The sequence below is a fragment of the Poecile atricapillus genome, chromosome 2 (assembly GCF_030490865.1).
Source record: "Poecile atricapillus isolate bPoeAtr1 chromosome 2, bPoeAtr1.hap1, whole genome shotgun sequence".
Classification (NCBI taxonomy): Eukaryota; Metazoa; Chordata; class Aves; order Passeriformes; family Paridae; genus Poecile; species Poecile atricapillus.
In genome coordinates, this window is record NC_081250.1 from 40,227,103 (window position 1) to 40,244,068 (window position 16,966).

The window sequence follows — 16,966 nt, forward strand, 5'->3', positions numbered from 1 at the left end:
CATCCCTTTGTTTTGAAGAAAGTGGTTTTGAAAAGCAGTAATTTTTTTTTTTTTCATAGTGGTCTGTGTTGTTTATTCCAAATCACTAGCTGTATTGAAGAGAATTCTGGAGACAACTGAAAGCAAACTACAAATTTACTTTTAAGTATAGAAATCAGGCAGCAGCATTTCTTCCTTTTAAGTTGGATTTCTCAATGAAGAAGATCCTCCATTGAAGAGACTTCATTTTCTTCTGAAGAATTGAAGTCTTCCCACATAACTGCACAAATTCTAGGATGTGTTGTAGTATGTCCTGTTTTTCTCAGCTTTGTGTCAGTGAATGAAAGAGTACATACATATCATGTGCATAGAAAAATACTAGTATCCAGAAATAAAAGTATTTAACTGCTATGCTGTCTGTATGCAGATTTTTTTATTCAGTAAGGCAGAAATTCAAAAGTGCTGCCAGCATTTACTCCTTTATTTTTGGTTCATAATGCACATTAAACAGAGTAGAAATATTCAGGATAATGCTCATAATTTTATCTATTATCTATTATTATCTAAATAATAATTATCAAAATAATATAATAATAATAAATAACTATTATATATTATTATCTAATATCATATTTGTATGAGCAAATTTAGGACTTTCCATCCTTTTAATCTGTGTGGTCCTTTCATGGTACTTTCTGCTGCTGTTTGTGACAGTTTTAGTGTAGTCCTGTATGTTACATAAACAATGTTGTGTTATTTCTTTAGATTGACTTTTCCTGATGTATAGACAACAATTTTTTTTTTTTCCAAATTATCTTTTTTTTCACTCTTGCAGAAAATTCTAAGCTGAGACATGTCGAAAAAGATGTTTTGATTCCACAAATAATGAGGGATCGAGCCAAGGAGCTGTGTTCAGATAAGGTGCAAGGTAAGAGTCAAATATTCATTAGGAGATCAGATGTACTCACTTTTGTGCCCTGAATATAATCCTTGTCTTTGAAATCACGTAGTCAGAGAATTAATATGTGTGATCTCCATCCTATCAGTTCACTGTGAAACCAGTATTGAAACATATACATCTGCTGTGTTGGCTTTGGCTGCTTGGTGATATGGACTGTTTTCCAAAATGACTTGTTCTCAAGGGCTCTAGAATTTAGTATGAATAATACAAAACTTTTCACATCTCAGTCTGGTGGTGACAGAGCAGCGCAAGAGTTACTGTATTTAAGTATTTCCTACCTATATAAATTCAATTGCCTCATGCAAACCTCCAGTTAAAGCATTTCTCATTATAATAAATTTGTTTAAATATTCCCAATTTACTGTATCCTTTCCTTGCCCCAGCATTGAAATGGTCCTTGCACATAAACACACGTTACTAGACAGATGTTGAAATAGAGTGATGCAGTGTACTTCTGCTTTCATTTTCTTTTAAAGAGTACTGGACAATAACTCTTTAAAGTGGTGTAACCACCTCTGCTGAGAGCTACTTACACACAAGTTAGCCAAGAATGCTGCTGTAAGAGTGGATGAAAAGCCATGGAATTATTCTGTACAAGTGTCGGCTTTCAGTAGAGGGCATTTGCATCTGGTCATCCAGATCTGTGCTCTTTAAACTTCTTCTGTTCATGCACCCCATCAGTAAAAAATTTCTGACTGCACAATCCCAGTATAGGTATATTAATTTATAAATTACGTAAATGTACTTACATATTATGTGCATTATAAACATAAAAATAGAAGTTAAAAAAAGGATCAGATAAAGATGAAATAAGCAGTACTTTAAAATGTTTTTAAGCTGTTTATCAATCTGACAAGATTACTGTTAGTAACAGTACTTTTTATCGAGATCAGTACAACTGAATATGCATCATAATTTTTAAAATCTTTAACACTTAAACACAGGAATTTGAATACCTTTTTCTAAGTTTAGTTTATTTCAGCACTTGATCTTAATGGGTGTCACGCCTGGACAAGACACTTTACAGAGATGCATAGGTCACCTTGGAAGGGGATCTATGAATTTGCATAGTTGCTTTCACTTACTAAATTTTACTTAATTATACTAATTTTTCAGTCCCGTCCACAAGTTTTGCAATTGTTTTGCTTGAAATTGGGCTAATAAATGATCTAATAAATGACCCTGATGTCAATTAGCTTTTCGTCCAAAACTACAAGGTGTTGCATGTCAGTGTTTTCAACCCCCTAAAACTCACTTTGGGAAGATTTTTAGTAGGTTAGAAAGTTCTGTTTATATCCTTTTAAAGTGTACAGATATAGGAGGTTTTTGTAGGTGACACACGTTTTGTTCACCAACGAAACCAAACCAAAAATTACATAACTAGGTAAACATATCCAAATACTTATTTTCTAAATGCTTTCTCCAAAGCACAAGTTCCTTTTGCAAAGGAGTTACTTTCTTACTCGTTGTTAAAATGACACCTTCACCTTGAAGGGACACGTTGAGTATTTAATTTTTGGAAATTTCTGCTAGGTAGCAAACTACTCACAGCCACTTGTCATAGCTGAAAAGGTCAGTGGATTTGGAACACTTGTCAAACCTGACACATTTTTTTTTGAAATGACAACTCTTTTAAGCACTTTGCCACAAGTTATCTGGAGAATGAACCTCTCCGTGGTGCCGGGGATGTTTGTGGCCCCTCCCCATCTCATTACAAAGTCTGGTAAAGATGCCACTGTTTGAAGGGCTTGTTTTTGTCAAGTTTTATGCATATATAGATATATGTGTGTGTGTATGTATATGTATGATATTGATGTCATCTTGTAGCACGTTGTGCACTCCTGGCTCCAACTACTTTGCTGCAATAGCTCACCTCTGAGTGGGGCAGCGAAGGAGTTTCATGTGCAGTGCTAACTCTGTAGCCTTAGACTGGAATCCCTTTTTTATTCCAGTCAAAGCAGCCAGTCCATGAGTAGCTACATTTGCACAGTTTTTCCATAATACATTCTTTTTTATTCAAGAAGGCACTTCGTGTTGAGAATAGATCTTCTCCAGTACATCTTTCCTTCAGTGGCTCACAAAAAAAAAAAAAAAAAAAAGACATTTCATAGTTGAAATGCAAATATCTCAAGGTGTGAGAAGTTAAAAACTTCTGTACTTTCACTCAGCTGTATAGCAAACTTCCCACACAGTGTAACTTGTTTTGACATTTGTTTCTTCAAATTTTTATCAGTGTCTTCTGTGCATCTTCCAACAGTATTTACTGACAAAGGAGTGCATTTTAGTTTGTTGCCATATTGTTTTACCTGAATTATTTCAGTGACTTCTACCATGGCAGTAAGAACAATTGTTTCCCCGATGGCATGTGGCTTTTTGTGTTTTGCTATTATTTAAGGAACTTCAAAGGAAGTTTCTGGAGTTTTATCCTTAAAGCACTCTGTGACTAGAATCAAGTCTAGGTTAAGTGGACTAGTGTATTTTTAGGCAGCTGCTTTTAGAGGTTCTCCAAAAAATATAAAAAAGAGGTGTTACAGTAGTATCTGCCAAAGGCAGGTGGTATCAGGTGCCTTCCAGTGCTGCCAGAAGGACTTAACAGACCTTTTTTTTCATTTGAACAATAGTTGAATCATTTTTACTTTGAAATATATACCAGTTGGTGAAAAAATGAAGATGAAAAGCAATTGCAATAGTGTGGGTCATTTGAAAGATGTCAGTTAAAAGTATTTTGAGAGCTTGCTATTTGTATAATATTGTTCGAGGTTAACCAAAGGGACACTGTGTATGTGTTTTTCTCCTCTGAACTTTGTGTAACATGAGGACTTTGGTTTCAGCATCTCTGTTTTCTGTGGCAGCAGCCAATATTGGAGGTTCTTGAGCTGTGAACTGTGGACCATTACCTTGCAGCTTCTCCATCATTTTCCCTCCATAAATTTTAAAGCCAAATGTTATGGTTCTTCTGTGATGCTAGGCAAAAGTATAATTTCTTTCTTCTGTATGGAGTTTAGTTTTGTATCTTTAGGAAAATAAGGTTTGTGGATACATCTATCTCCCCATTATTCCTCAGTCACCTGTGAGCCAGCTTTGATCAAACTGTGTGAAAGTTAGAAGTAGAAACTGAGTATTTCTGAAACTTTTTTTTTTTCTAAAAAAAAGGCAGGCAAAATCCCACACTAATTCCGCTATTAAAATAAAAAGGTGGTAGCAAAGCTTCAGTTATTCTGTTGTACACCTTTTCATCTGGATGGAGGGGAGAGACCAAACCATAGGAAATGAAGCTTAAGCAGTTTTGTGATCAGTAGATTTACCATCTTAGAAATCCATTGTGAGATTATTCCTGGAATACATTTGTCTTGTTAGTACACAGGGATAGGTGTTAATCAGAGTAAATAGGCTATGCTTTTCATGCTGTAAACAATTATAAGCTATGAACATAAGCTGTGTAATTAAGTAATCAAAGCTCTTGTGACTTGGTTTGTGCGCTGTGGAGTGTACACACATGCCTGAGATGGAGTTGTTTACACTGAGGGCAGAGATACTCATTTAACTTGCTCTCAATGTAGGATTTTCTGCTTTATGTTAAGTTCATGTTCAGAAACTCCTATTAGTAGACCTCTGTTTCTTTTTGTCTTTAGGAAATAGTGATAAATGCATCGGTAGTGTAGGAAATAAAGCTGTTCCACAAGTATGGGCCCTTACAATTGGCTTGATCAGGCTGGGTTCACATGTGTCCCTATGGGGAGCCCCTATACATTCAATAGTGCTCTGCATGAGCACAGGGGTCCATCTGTACCCAGCCCGGTACCTTAGCCTGCAGCTATACCACCTAGAGCTGTGTGCTTATCAGAGCTAATAATGCAAGCAATGACAGCCTGTCCAGCACGTGTTCCAGAGCCATCCAGGGAAAAGAAACCCCAAGGGTTGCAAAAATAAATAAAAAAAATAAAGGTTTTGTTAACTTAAGAAGTGAGCCTGCCACCCAGTTAAATGGGTGGCTCATTGCTGTGCTTGGCTGTTAGCCTACCAAAATGGCTTAGGGAAGAAATAACCATGGAAAGTATATCCAACTGATAATTTTTAAGAACAATTAAGTATTGTGTCTGATCATATTTCATTTTATTTAGATTATTTAAATTTGCTTACAACTTTTTTTTTGCAGAGTGTTCCAGTTCTTGTGTAGTGCATGTTTCTTAAGAATTTTGTAGCTCTCAGTATCAAAATGATTTTGGTGTGATTTAAGATTTTCAAGCCGTTTTTTCAGTGAAAATGGATACATTAGTAATTTTATTAACTTGGGTAGTAATTCTTTTAACATGCTTTCTGGGAAACATTAGTCAGTTTTCTGTGACCATTATGTAAATATTCTTCATTGTGTTCATATCCATGCACTGTGTGTCCCTGAAATTGTGGGCAAAAGTGTCAAAAAACAATCAAACAAAAAACCCCCAAAACATTGTTGTACAGGAATGTTTCACTGTATTTTTACAAACCATAGTACGAGTTTGCCTGAAATAATATTAAATTATATATTTCTGTATCAGCATGTCCTTGCATTTCAAACCTAAGTAACTAAAAGGATCATTTATTAGTCATTGCCTCACTTACTGCTTTTATGAAATAATTTCTTAAGCAATCTGTTTTGCTTTAATTTACAGTTATAAAATCTAAATATGAATAAGCTTCTTCAAGGCAAAATCATAGCAAATTTCAGGAACCTGGAGTTAGCATTTTTCATCAGAATGGTGGCCTTTAGTGTATCAAAAGTTCTGTAGTTTCATACAGCTGTGCTTTGCTTTCAATGACTCCATGCTCTAAAACTAGGGACAACTCCATGCTCTAAAAGTAGGGACAGTCATGGAAAAAACTGCAAGAGCTGTGGCTGATTCTTGATCCTTTCTACAGATAAGTTTTTCTAATTTCTTAAGAGCACTTACTCTGCTGTCCAAAGTTACAGATTCTGAAACTGAACTTGATGGGGATTTTTTTTGGCAACAGAAATACACAAACTTGGACTGTCAGCTTAATTTGGTTTAATTTTGCATTACTTGGCTTGGAAAATAGAAACGACTGACCATGAGATGTTGTGGGTTTAGACTCTGAAGAAGTTGTCTTGAATTGAAATTCCAAAAAGAAATTACTGGGTCGCAGAGTCATAATAATAATTAAATTAATTCTGTATTATATTTATTTATTATTATATTTATTATAGATGTTTTGTGTATTTGTTGTATTGTAAAGCGTTTCTGCCCACCTTCCAAAACCTTACAACCTTTTTTTTCCCCAGAAGAAGGACAGCTTGCTCCAGAGACAAGGGGCTTAAGTTCTGAACTTCTTTCCTCTGAATTTTGTTGTCCATCAGTGTCACATCATCTGGATTTTTAAGGTCAAAAAGAGGGACCTGCAGACATCTTCTGTATCTGAGACGCCATTGTAAGATTGAAGGATTCAAGTAGGAAATAGACCTAGATGCTTTTCAGGGTGACTGCAGGAACAGATTGTTCCACTCAGCCTGGTTCTGCCATTAGAAAGATGGTGCAGTAAATTTAGCCATTTCTTATTTTAAGCATATTGTCGGAGACATCCATTTGATCAAGATGACAAGTTCTTCTGTCCTTTTAAAATAAATTTATTAGTCTATTTGAAAATTTTTACAAGGGACACACAAAGAAGATATTTCTACTTGTGCCAAGTTGAGGACCTTCACTGGAGGACAGTGTTGTGTTGGTTCTGCTGTCTGTAGGAGCTGTGTAATTAAAGCAAATGGAGTTGCATTGCTGAAAAAATCTCATGATACTTGGCAGGGCTTTAAAAATGGTTTGGAAATTGTGGCTGGAAAAGGACATTTCCAAGCAACCAACCTCCTCCCATTTTCCAGATTTCCCATTAGCCCTCTCCTCCTCAGGGCTCGTGTTGATACTTAGTGAAGATGATGGGATGCAACACTACTGCAGGCTTCTCTACAGTTGAGCATGACCAGTGTCATCCGGAGTTTTGATAATGTGCAGTTACTCAACAGTCCTGTCACTGACATTATCTCTGTCCCCGTAGGGGCCACCTGCTCTAGACCATGACCCTTACACCTGACATAGCAAGGTCCATAAATCTGAAGAAATTTCTGATTGAACTACATGTGGTGCTGTACATTTAAATGCCCAAGCACACCTTTAGATACTCCTTCTTAAAAAAAGCCATTATTTTTATATATACTTTCCTATCAGAAATGCAGATAATGAAATGTCTGAAATCCTTAGCAAATTTTGCTTGATGTTGCTCACTTTCCTTGGTGTTGCAAAAGGAGTTGCCAACCCTTGTTGAATGCTGAGGGAGGATTAACCTGTTGGTACCTACAGTTCTGACATCAGAAGATGCTAAGACTCAGAGTAGAGGGAAATTACATGACAGCTCTACTTAAAAACACTGATGAGTGTTCTTGTCTTACAGCAAATTAAAACTAAAATCACCATTTAAAGCTGAACTTCGCTCATCCATTTTGCATCATTGTGAAAATATAGTTCTTCCAAATTTTTTTTTTCAAGTTCACATCTCCTAGGAGTATCTGGGAACAAAGTGATCTTCTAATTGACCAAAACAAAAAGATCAAGTGACTGATAAAAATCAATGAGTTAACATGACAGCTGCTGGTACCTTTTTTTTTCAATTGAGCTGCTGTGATCAGAAATTGCTCATATGTGCTTATGTCCATATTATTCAGAGTTTGGTGGAAAGCCTGAGAGGTTACAGTGGAAGAATCACAGATTTTTTTATGACCAAAATAGCCTTCTCTTAGGAGAATGAAAAAAAACATGCTGCATTATTATCTCCAACTCCATTTTTGTGAAAGGAAGGTTAGTATAATTTGAGAACGGAGTTTCAATTCAGCAACAAAACTGAAGGTGGAGAATGGAAGAAAACTGTTGTCTTCTATTGCTGTATTTATTATCTGAATATTATTATCTGAATATTGAAGTATATTATATGCACACTGTGTGCGACTGCATGACCCTGTATGAAACTGTTGGTATTACATTATGTTATATGTGTTGTACAGTTGTCAGTTATTTAAATTATTTTAGATGTTTTGATAGTGTACAGTTATATTTAGTACTGCTAGTAAATTGCTATGTGCTTTTTTCTGCCTACCATTCCTCGAGAGTAAGATGCTGAGTGTTTATATGATGATCTTATTTGCACACAATAGCTTTTATTTTGGAAAAATATTCAATGCTATATATTTCAATCAACATTTACTCTCGTCACATTTAACTATGTGAATTAATGCAATCTCTAGAGGGATTATGGTATATTGAGCTTTGCTCCAACAAACTGGGCAGAGAAAACAGATATATGTAAATTAGAATTTGAAGAAATTAGATTCTAGGTTTGTGTGGGTTTGTTTGTTTGTTTGTTTATTTGATTGAATGATAACAGCATTAACTACTCTAAGCTAATTTATTGAAAAGAAATATGAGGGGATATTGTCTTGCTTGGTGATAGAAATTTCAGTGTTCTAACAAGTTTTTAGGACTTTGAAGAAAATGTTCAGGGAGGGAACTTGCCTGGTTTGATTATTTTTGTTCTTCCCCCTGTCCATGTCATTTCAGCCTGATGACAAGAAATGGGTCAGACTGCTAGCTTTACCACTGCAACTTAGTTGTGTGGGTTTTTTTCATTATTTTTTTTAATTTTTTATTTGTTAGGGAATGGAACAGCTTTTACAGGGACAAAGAGAAATGAAATCACTTTCAGTGAAAGAAAGAGGCCTCATTATAGCCACCAACAGCAGTTATTGACAGCTACACTTCCTATTAACAAGGAGCATTTAAGAGTTTGGCTGTTGGATCTTTGGACTTGATCTAATTTGCTAGCATTAATTAGTTTCTTTTGAGCACAGACACTTGGTGCTCACAGCTATAGATTTAGAGGACTAATTAGGACAGAAAATTGAACAGAATGGGGTAAGGCATTAACCTTCAACCATTACCAGCTGGGGCTCTGATAAAGACCACAGAGTCCAAATGCTCCTATTCATGCAAAGAGTACTCTAATGAATATCAATTTCAGCCAGGTTGCCATATCTTACAATCCCTGTCTTGATTTTGATTCTCTTACCTGGTGGAGATTTTTATATATAGATATTAAAGTGATATTGGTAGTTCAGAGCTCACAAATAAGAACCTCAAGAGGTTACCTGTGTTTTGTCCAGTCTTTCAATTTGCTTTTCTCAAGTTACAGATTTTATTGGTTTCCAGCTAAGATCCTGAATTTCAAATTGATTTCCCTGCCCATCATAAATATATTAACATAGCCCAGATTAATTACATATTCTTAACAAATGCTGGTTTAAATAGGGGATACCTGTGTGGTTTTGGATTATTGTAGTACATGGTAGTAATATCCATGACAAGAGCCCCCCAAGATAACTGCTGAAAGTTGAACCGTAGGATTGCTTCTTTCACAGCTCGTATGGTGAGATACAATTATTGTATTATCCAAGTCAGTTGGTAATCCAGTTTTAGGAGGAAAACAATTCTTCCAGACTGGATTCATGTGTTGTAACATCTGCAGAATGGAAATACTTTAGCTGTATATAAGGAAATAAAAAGCCTAATTGCCTTTGTGCTTTTGTATCATTTGTTGGATTGTTGGAAGAGTTGAATTTGAAACTAAGCATCAGAATCATCAGTTATTTCTACCCTTTAGTCATATTACTACTCCCTGACAAACTCCCCATTAAAACGGAATCATTGTTGCCGTCTTCGTTTGACTTCTGTACCTGGAACTTCTTTGCCCACTAATGACAAAAGTTTAAAAGTCTCTTCTCTGTCATAATTTCTCCAAACTTGTTTTTTTCAGAAATGATGCTAGCATTGATGTATATTCCTTTTATGTGCTCTATTTCCAATTCTCCAGTAGAACAGTTCTACAGTGTTAGGTTGAATAGCTGGTTTTGTGTCTTAGGATCCTGGTATGGTAAGATTGGCACAAACCATAAAAATAGAAAAATTCGATCTTGCCTGTATCTACTGATCTTGGGGTATTTAATGGTATTTAGATCAGTATTTAGGGCACTGTGTGAGGTGAGCGTCCATAGTGGAGAAGACATGGTCAAGTTCTTCCCCCAGCAAAAGGGTGAGGGTACTGTTCCAGCCACTGACTAATACCTTTTCCCAGACGTAATATAGGGGGCTTGCTGATCTCATCGTTTTCTTTTGCAGTTGACACATTTTGGTTCTTCTGTGTCAGTCATTTTTATTACCAGCAAATGAATGCAAGCTTGGGATTCTGTAGGGGGTTTTTGCATCCATTCAATTGATGGTGGTGATAACCTATGGGTGCAGTGTTAGAGTGTTACAGTGAGGTGTTACTGTGGTGTAGGTGGACAGAGCAATGGCAGTTCATGTGACTCACAGTAGCTGTTATTTTAGCTGCCTGTCCTTAACAATGTATGAAGCAGTTGCTCTGCAATTTTACATTATAAACCCCTCTTAGATACTACATTCAACAGTTAGGCAGCACTTAGTGTAAATAAATCTTAATCCTTTTAAGAGGTCATGCTATATTCCCATTGCCTGTGTATAAATATTTATGTTGTATATGAATTATTAATATTACCCTGGGGTTAGTTTCACACAGAAAAGAGGTTGTTTTTCAACTATTGAAGTTAGAATGTGTTGTATAGATGCCATTAGGTTCAGCAGTGGAAAATGAAACTTAGTTTGGTCGAAAAGTTGCTATTGTGTATTTACAATAAATAGTGAGCATTCAGGCAGCCTAAAAGTAATACACTGGCCTTGTATTCAGCATAAGGTGATAGGGGAAAACTTCTGTCCATTCTTTAGAACACACATGAAGTCGACCAAGTGTATTTGCCAAAGAAGGTTGGTTATCCAAAATCTCAGAAGTTGAAATGAAGCTCAACAGGAGTTAATACTAAATGGAAATCAGAACAGGAGTTGTGGTTTTACTTAATATGCTTTGATTTAATGAGACGGGATTATGAGCGTTGCAGTTTCGATCTCCTGTATGTTGGAGACCTGAACCTATTGTACATATCTTTGTGTAGGATGTTATGACTCGGCAGAACCAGTGAAAAAAAAAGGGGGCAGGAATCACAGGTCTTATCAGGCAATAAGGGAACACAAAGTTGAAATAAGATGTGGTTTTCTAAGTGTTCTTCCTGCTTTTTGGTCTAAGTGTTCTTCATTGTTTACTGAAAACAATGAAATCTCAAATTTGCATCCTGTTTTTGGATGAAAACATTATAAGCTTCTTTTTCCATGTAGAGCAGTAGTTCTAAATATTTCTTAGCTCAAACGGAGGGAGTTGTCCCTCTAGCACTTTTTCTTAACGAGTCCTCTGGTTACAACACTGACAATGCGCAGGTGTTTTTTTTATGGTAGAGACGTGTTGTCTGTTGCTGAACAGAACTGTGTTCTTATACATTATTTTTCAGGTCTGCTTAATAAAAATAAAAAACAATCCCCCTCTTTCCCACCCTCAAATTTAGTTCTGTTGCTGTTATAACTGCTTTCCTGTAGTTGTCTCTGTGGTGCTGCATAGAAAAAGAGTGGGGAGATTTGTGCTCTGAAGAGTATCTTACTTAAAGGTCTGTTGCCGGAGAAGGGATTAAAGGCTACAGTACTGAACAGTCACAAAACACTTGTGCTGTATTGTTATCTCTCTGAATTTTAACAGTCCTTCAGAAAAGACTGCTTGGAACATTTACTGCTTCAAATCAGGATGGATACCTCTACAGGAAGTTTTATCATGTAACAGAAGGCGAGAGGTGTTTTGGATAAGGAATCAAGAGCTGCAGAGCTGGTCAGAGGATAGGAAAGGGCGTGATCAAGGAGTCCTAGAGCTGTTCAGTGCTTTGGAAATATGGATGAGGCTTTAAAGTTATGATCAGGGAACAAGAAAAGCAGTTTAGCTGCTGTATCCTGTATTTGAGAGGGATACTAGTAAAGGATTTGGAAGGAAAGGAGGGAAGGTAGTCATTCTGATGGAATAATGAGTAGGAAATGAACTTACATGAGGAATTTTGAAGAAGATAATGTAGAAGACCTTGCATGAAAATTTCCCTTGGATGGAGTGAACAGATTCTTCTCTTAGTATTTATCCATTGTATTGGGAAGGAGTTGAAATGGTTGTAGGGAATTTGGGTTTAATTATGGTATTTAATTATGGCTTTAATTATGGTATTAAGAGATCTGCCTTCTTACCTTTTTCCTAAAACGAGTTTAAAGAAAGGTTTGTTTAAGTCAGTAATGCCTTTTTATTTGGCTTCTGATATTCAAGTTCAGGATTTCCTTGTATTACTTTTATCACCTATAATATTGTACACTTTATAGTTTTCTTTCTTTCTGGCTGTGATCTGGAATCTCTCAAGGAGTTTCTAGTTCTCCTTTTCCCTCCTCTTCAACATACACAGAATATGCCTTTCAAGCCTAGAGATCAACAACATATTTCAGCCATGTTTAAATAGTTCTTTTTGAAGCACAAAATTAAAAAATTATTGTTTCATTTACATGCCAGGCTTGATACAGGTCCTGCTCCATACTCTGCTGTAATGGGATGCTTGTGATGCTGGTGAAACTAAAGTGCTGCAAAGTTGTGCCTTGAGATGTAATCTCACCTATGGCTGTAGACTGTCAGACTTTAAAAAAGTTATTTTAGGGAGACACAGCTAATGTTTGCAAAAAGAGCTTCTGAATGCTATGGTTTAATATGTGTGAAATGTACAGAAAGTGTGTAATGTGTAAATACAAAGAAAGTTGAAAGTAGGACTTCTTGATGCAATCTAGTCTGGTCTAGGTATGCTTCAAAAGCATGACCCTCAGTTCTGTGAAGTGCTTATCAAACCTGAGTGCCCTTGGAGGGCACATTTCTCAAACATGAAAGGGATGCTGGTCTGCAAAGGACTTTGGGAAGACATCATCTTCTCTTGGGGCCATACCTAGTATGCCTGTGTTTGTCCTGTAATTTGATTAATGTTTCAGTGCTTAGTTTTATTTTAGCATTCAAAGAATGCTTTTTGCATTCTAAGTTTTTTTTTGATTTAATGCCTAAATGAACTTTTCTTTGTATATTGAGCAATTTATATTCTCAGATATTGGGGAGATTCCTGGCAGTGGTCTGAATAAAAGCAGAACTTTAAACAGAAGAAATAGGATGATCTGATTTATGTTAAACAGGCAAAAGGGAAAAATAAAATGCTTATTCGGTAACCATCCTGGAAAACTATTTCTATCAAAGTCACTGAAATGGCTTAGGGGAGGTGTTGAACCCTGAGATTCCAGAGTTGTTTCCAGGAGCATGAAGAATTTTAAATACAAACCCCCAAAATCTTTAATGCTGTGATGTTAAAAATGACATTTAAATTCACAAGCAGAACTCATGCTTTCAGGTTGAAGAAAATTATATCCAGTAAACAAGAGTGATCACAGTCTGCAGCTTCAAACTTTCAAACTTTCTTGCTTATTACTTTTTTTCCTGCCTTTGGGGTGATAATTTTCTACAGTGACTCTGACAGCCCAGTCAAAATGATTCATAAGGCCAGTGCTGAAAAGAACTCAATATTTTTCTCTGGTGTAAATAATCTTTGTCATTTCTGATCTGTCCTGATTTCCTCCTTGTGCTTCTTTGCATGTCTTTTCTGTGTGGTTTGGTTTGTTTTATGTTAAATGTCGGCTTCAGCATACATCTAGTTAATGAACAGAAACTTACCATTGCTTTCCATAGAACATGGACAAGAGAAATATAAAAGAATGTATAGCTTAAGATTTAATTAGTAATTAACTAATCTTTAATGGGGTGCTAGAAGAGCTCACAGCTTCTCTGTTATCTTCAATGACTTATACCAGAAGTCCTATGTTTAAAATATTTTATATTAGCTACATGTAACAACGCTTCATCACAGTTCAGTGATAGTATTAATGTAGTAATAGTAATTAATTAATCTTTAGCTTTTTTTCTTTGTAATAGAGGTGTCCCCATACTTTTGAAAACTATTCCAAATTTGAGGAAATTAAAAAGCATATTCATCTATGTATGTGTGATGATTTTTTACGTTTTATTTTATACATTCCAAACAGCTTGAGGAAGTTTTGAGTCCTTTGTGGGGCGTGAAAATGGTGTGGAAAAGATTCTTTTGCTTCAGCAAGATTGTTGTGTAAGTTTATTTTGATATGCTCTGTCTGTTGAGTAGCTATAAGAGTTTAGCAGTTCTAAACCAAAATTCTGCTGAGGGGCTCTGTCCTCTTCACTCTGCTGTCAAATTCATGCAAATACTACTTAGTGACTGCACAAACCATTGAGAACCATTCATTGTTGGGCAAAGAATATGTAGTAAACTACAACCCCAAAAAATAATTTTTTTGCTTCTATAGAAGGAAGATATTTAACAGAATTGCCAACTTTAGCTTTGGCTATCTGCTCTCACCAGTAATTCAGATGAACAGTTCTGTTCTGTTCATGGTTTTGTTTTCTGCAGTGGTTCATTGCAGTGCTGTTTGTTCCAGACCTGATATTACAGATCTCTGTGGCCCTAATGTTTGAGTTGCAATGGCTTGACTTGCCTGAAAGCTAATTCAGCCACTCTAAGAAAGCGGAGAAATAATCACCTCTGTGAATGTGTTAAAAGTACTTAAAGGTAACATTGTTTGGGTTGTGGTATCAGGTTCAGCCAGATACGTTTCACATAAGCAGTAAATCGTAACTTGACTATAACTCTTTTGTGTGAAACAGGTGGAATCCCCTTGTTTCTAATGTAATACAGTCACCATCTTCAGTTTGATTGTAAGATTGATACACTGCTGTCTGGGTTCTGCTGTGTTATAAAGAGATCTGGTACTTGCAATCTTGTGTGTGTTCACATCTGAACTGATTGTACAATAGCATTTTACTTGGGCATTTTTGTACTAACAGTTGTCAAGTGCTCAGGTCTCTAAGCCTTGGCTGAATTTGTGACAAAAATCAACACCTAACGCTTATTATATTTCAAGCAATCAGAGGGGATGAATGTGAGCAAGAAACAGTCTAGCCTTCCTCTTCTCCCTTCTGCAGTCTTTCAGAGCTCAAGAGGGATAGGAGTTACTTCATCCTGTTCTGCAGTGTTCTGAGAGGAGGCCCTTGTAAGTGGAGCAACCTTGGAGACTTACGTCAGCTCCTCATGCTCCTCCTTTGATTTTTGGTTAAGTAGGATGGGAGACATCTCATCCCAATTGCAGTTCTCTCTCTCTCTCTCTCTCTCTCTCTCTCTCTATCTCTCTCTCTCTCTCTATCTCTCTCTCTCTATCTCCCTCTATCTCTATCTCTATCTCTCTCTCCTCCCTGTCCCCTTACCCCCCTTCCTTGTCAAGGCTCAAGCCAACAAGGACAGGAAGGTACTTTCAGAATCAGCTTTTTCTGATTTTCAGCAGTCAGAATTTTGGGTGCCTAAATTGAGGTAAAGTGTATTCTACTGGTAGTTATTCTTAGTCTCTCTTCAGACATGTAAATAGAGATAAGACCATAAATGAAAGAGAACTGTCATGATCAGAGCATATGGGACATTGACTTGATATCCATAAAGCAAGGATGGCACTGTTGTCAATTTTTGTTAGGGTATTTGGTCTCCTGCAAAAGCCATGTAGAAATCCTTGGATTTTGCAAGTATTTCCTAAGGATTCCTTTGAGCTGTTTTTTCCTTCTGGTTGCTTCCATATCTTGGGAATCTCATTGGTTTGTTAGTGCCTTCTCTAATATTGAGCATCAATGCATCTGTGGGTTCTGTGCAGTTGTAGACTGGCAGGATAGTGTCTTTCAGCTCCCAACAAGATATGGTGGGAGTAGGGGAAAGGCAGTTGATGCCTGCTGGTTTATGGCAAACAAGGCTCAGCTGGAGCCTGGTTACCAATTTTAAAATTTGTGAAGAGCACTTGAAATTGAATGTAGGCTTTTTACATTATGGCTCCTATTACTTTCCTTTTTTTGTTTTACTTTCACCACTGGCAGCAGTCCTGGACTCTAGCTAAAGACTGAAATCTAAATGAAGCTATTTTTCATAACTAAATTGACATCTTGTTTCCTATTTCATCACTTTTTTTTTTGTCACCAAATATATAAGGCTGAAATCTTGGTATGTAGGGGGAAACAGGCAAATAATCTCAATAGTGTAAACTTCAATTCATAAATTTGAGACTTGCAACCAGACTGCTGTACAAGAAAACAGATGCCGTGCAATAAATTAATACTAAGCTGAATAATAAACAAGATGTATTGTTAAAGGTCTTTAATGCAAAGAAAGTGATTTCAGACTTTCATATGCTTGTTTTCTGTCTCTGTTTAAATGAAGCCTTTGCATGTGTTTTCTTTATTGTTCTCTTTTGCGCACATTTGAGCTTTGTTGGGTTGAGGACTCAGTCTCTGGTTGGGCAGTGATTAACTTACACTAAATAGGCAGCAATAATGTGATTTGAGAATGAAAAGGATTCATTTCTTTTAAACGAGGGGAAAAAAAAAACAGGGTTGAAGGAAATAGTTTACATAATCTGTAAACTAGTTAAGGAGCTGAATATTTATGCAGGTTGAAATTGAAGCTTAGTTGCCCTCTAGGGGTTTTACATTAATACAGCATATGCTAGCTTTTGGGTGTTTTTTTCTTCTTTCAGAATAAAGGTGAGACAAGTCTTTGGAAAAAACTTACATGCTGACAAATCTGTGGTGGTAGAGGCATGTGTACATCTGCATTCAGTGAGCAAAACTCATTTAGTTCAAAACCCAGAAAATGGAGGAAATATTTTTAGCCAGATTAGGTTCTTTTTAAGTTCGTTGTACCAGTGGAGAATGCACTCAGAGTCAACCAGTCATAGCATTGAAGTCCCAACCAGGCAAAGTCCTTACTTTCAATCCTAAGTAAACAGAAGACAAAAAGTCACAGGAGGTTGTAATGGCAGCACCAGGACCCTCAGTCAGTTTCTGTTCATGTCCTAGCTGCTGAATGCTGCTTCAAAGTCTTGTGTCCTCAGCTGCCACTGACTAATGCACAGG

At 36.5% G+C, this 16,966-nt stretch overlaps 1 protein-coding gene across 1 annotated transcript in view; it reads left to right on the plus strand.

Moving 5' to 3' along the window:
- CMC1 (C-X9-C motif containing 1) overlaps positions 1-16,966 on the plus strand; it is a 42,654-nt gene that overhangs the window by 12,039 nt on the left and 13,649 nt on the right. Inside the window, exon 2 of the mRNA XM_058830632.1 lies at positions 815-907. Within this exon, the coding sequence (XP_058686615.1) occupies positions 815-907 (93 nt within the window). The remainder of the gene's footprint in view (positions 1-814; positions 908-16,966) is intronic.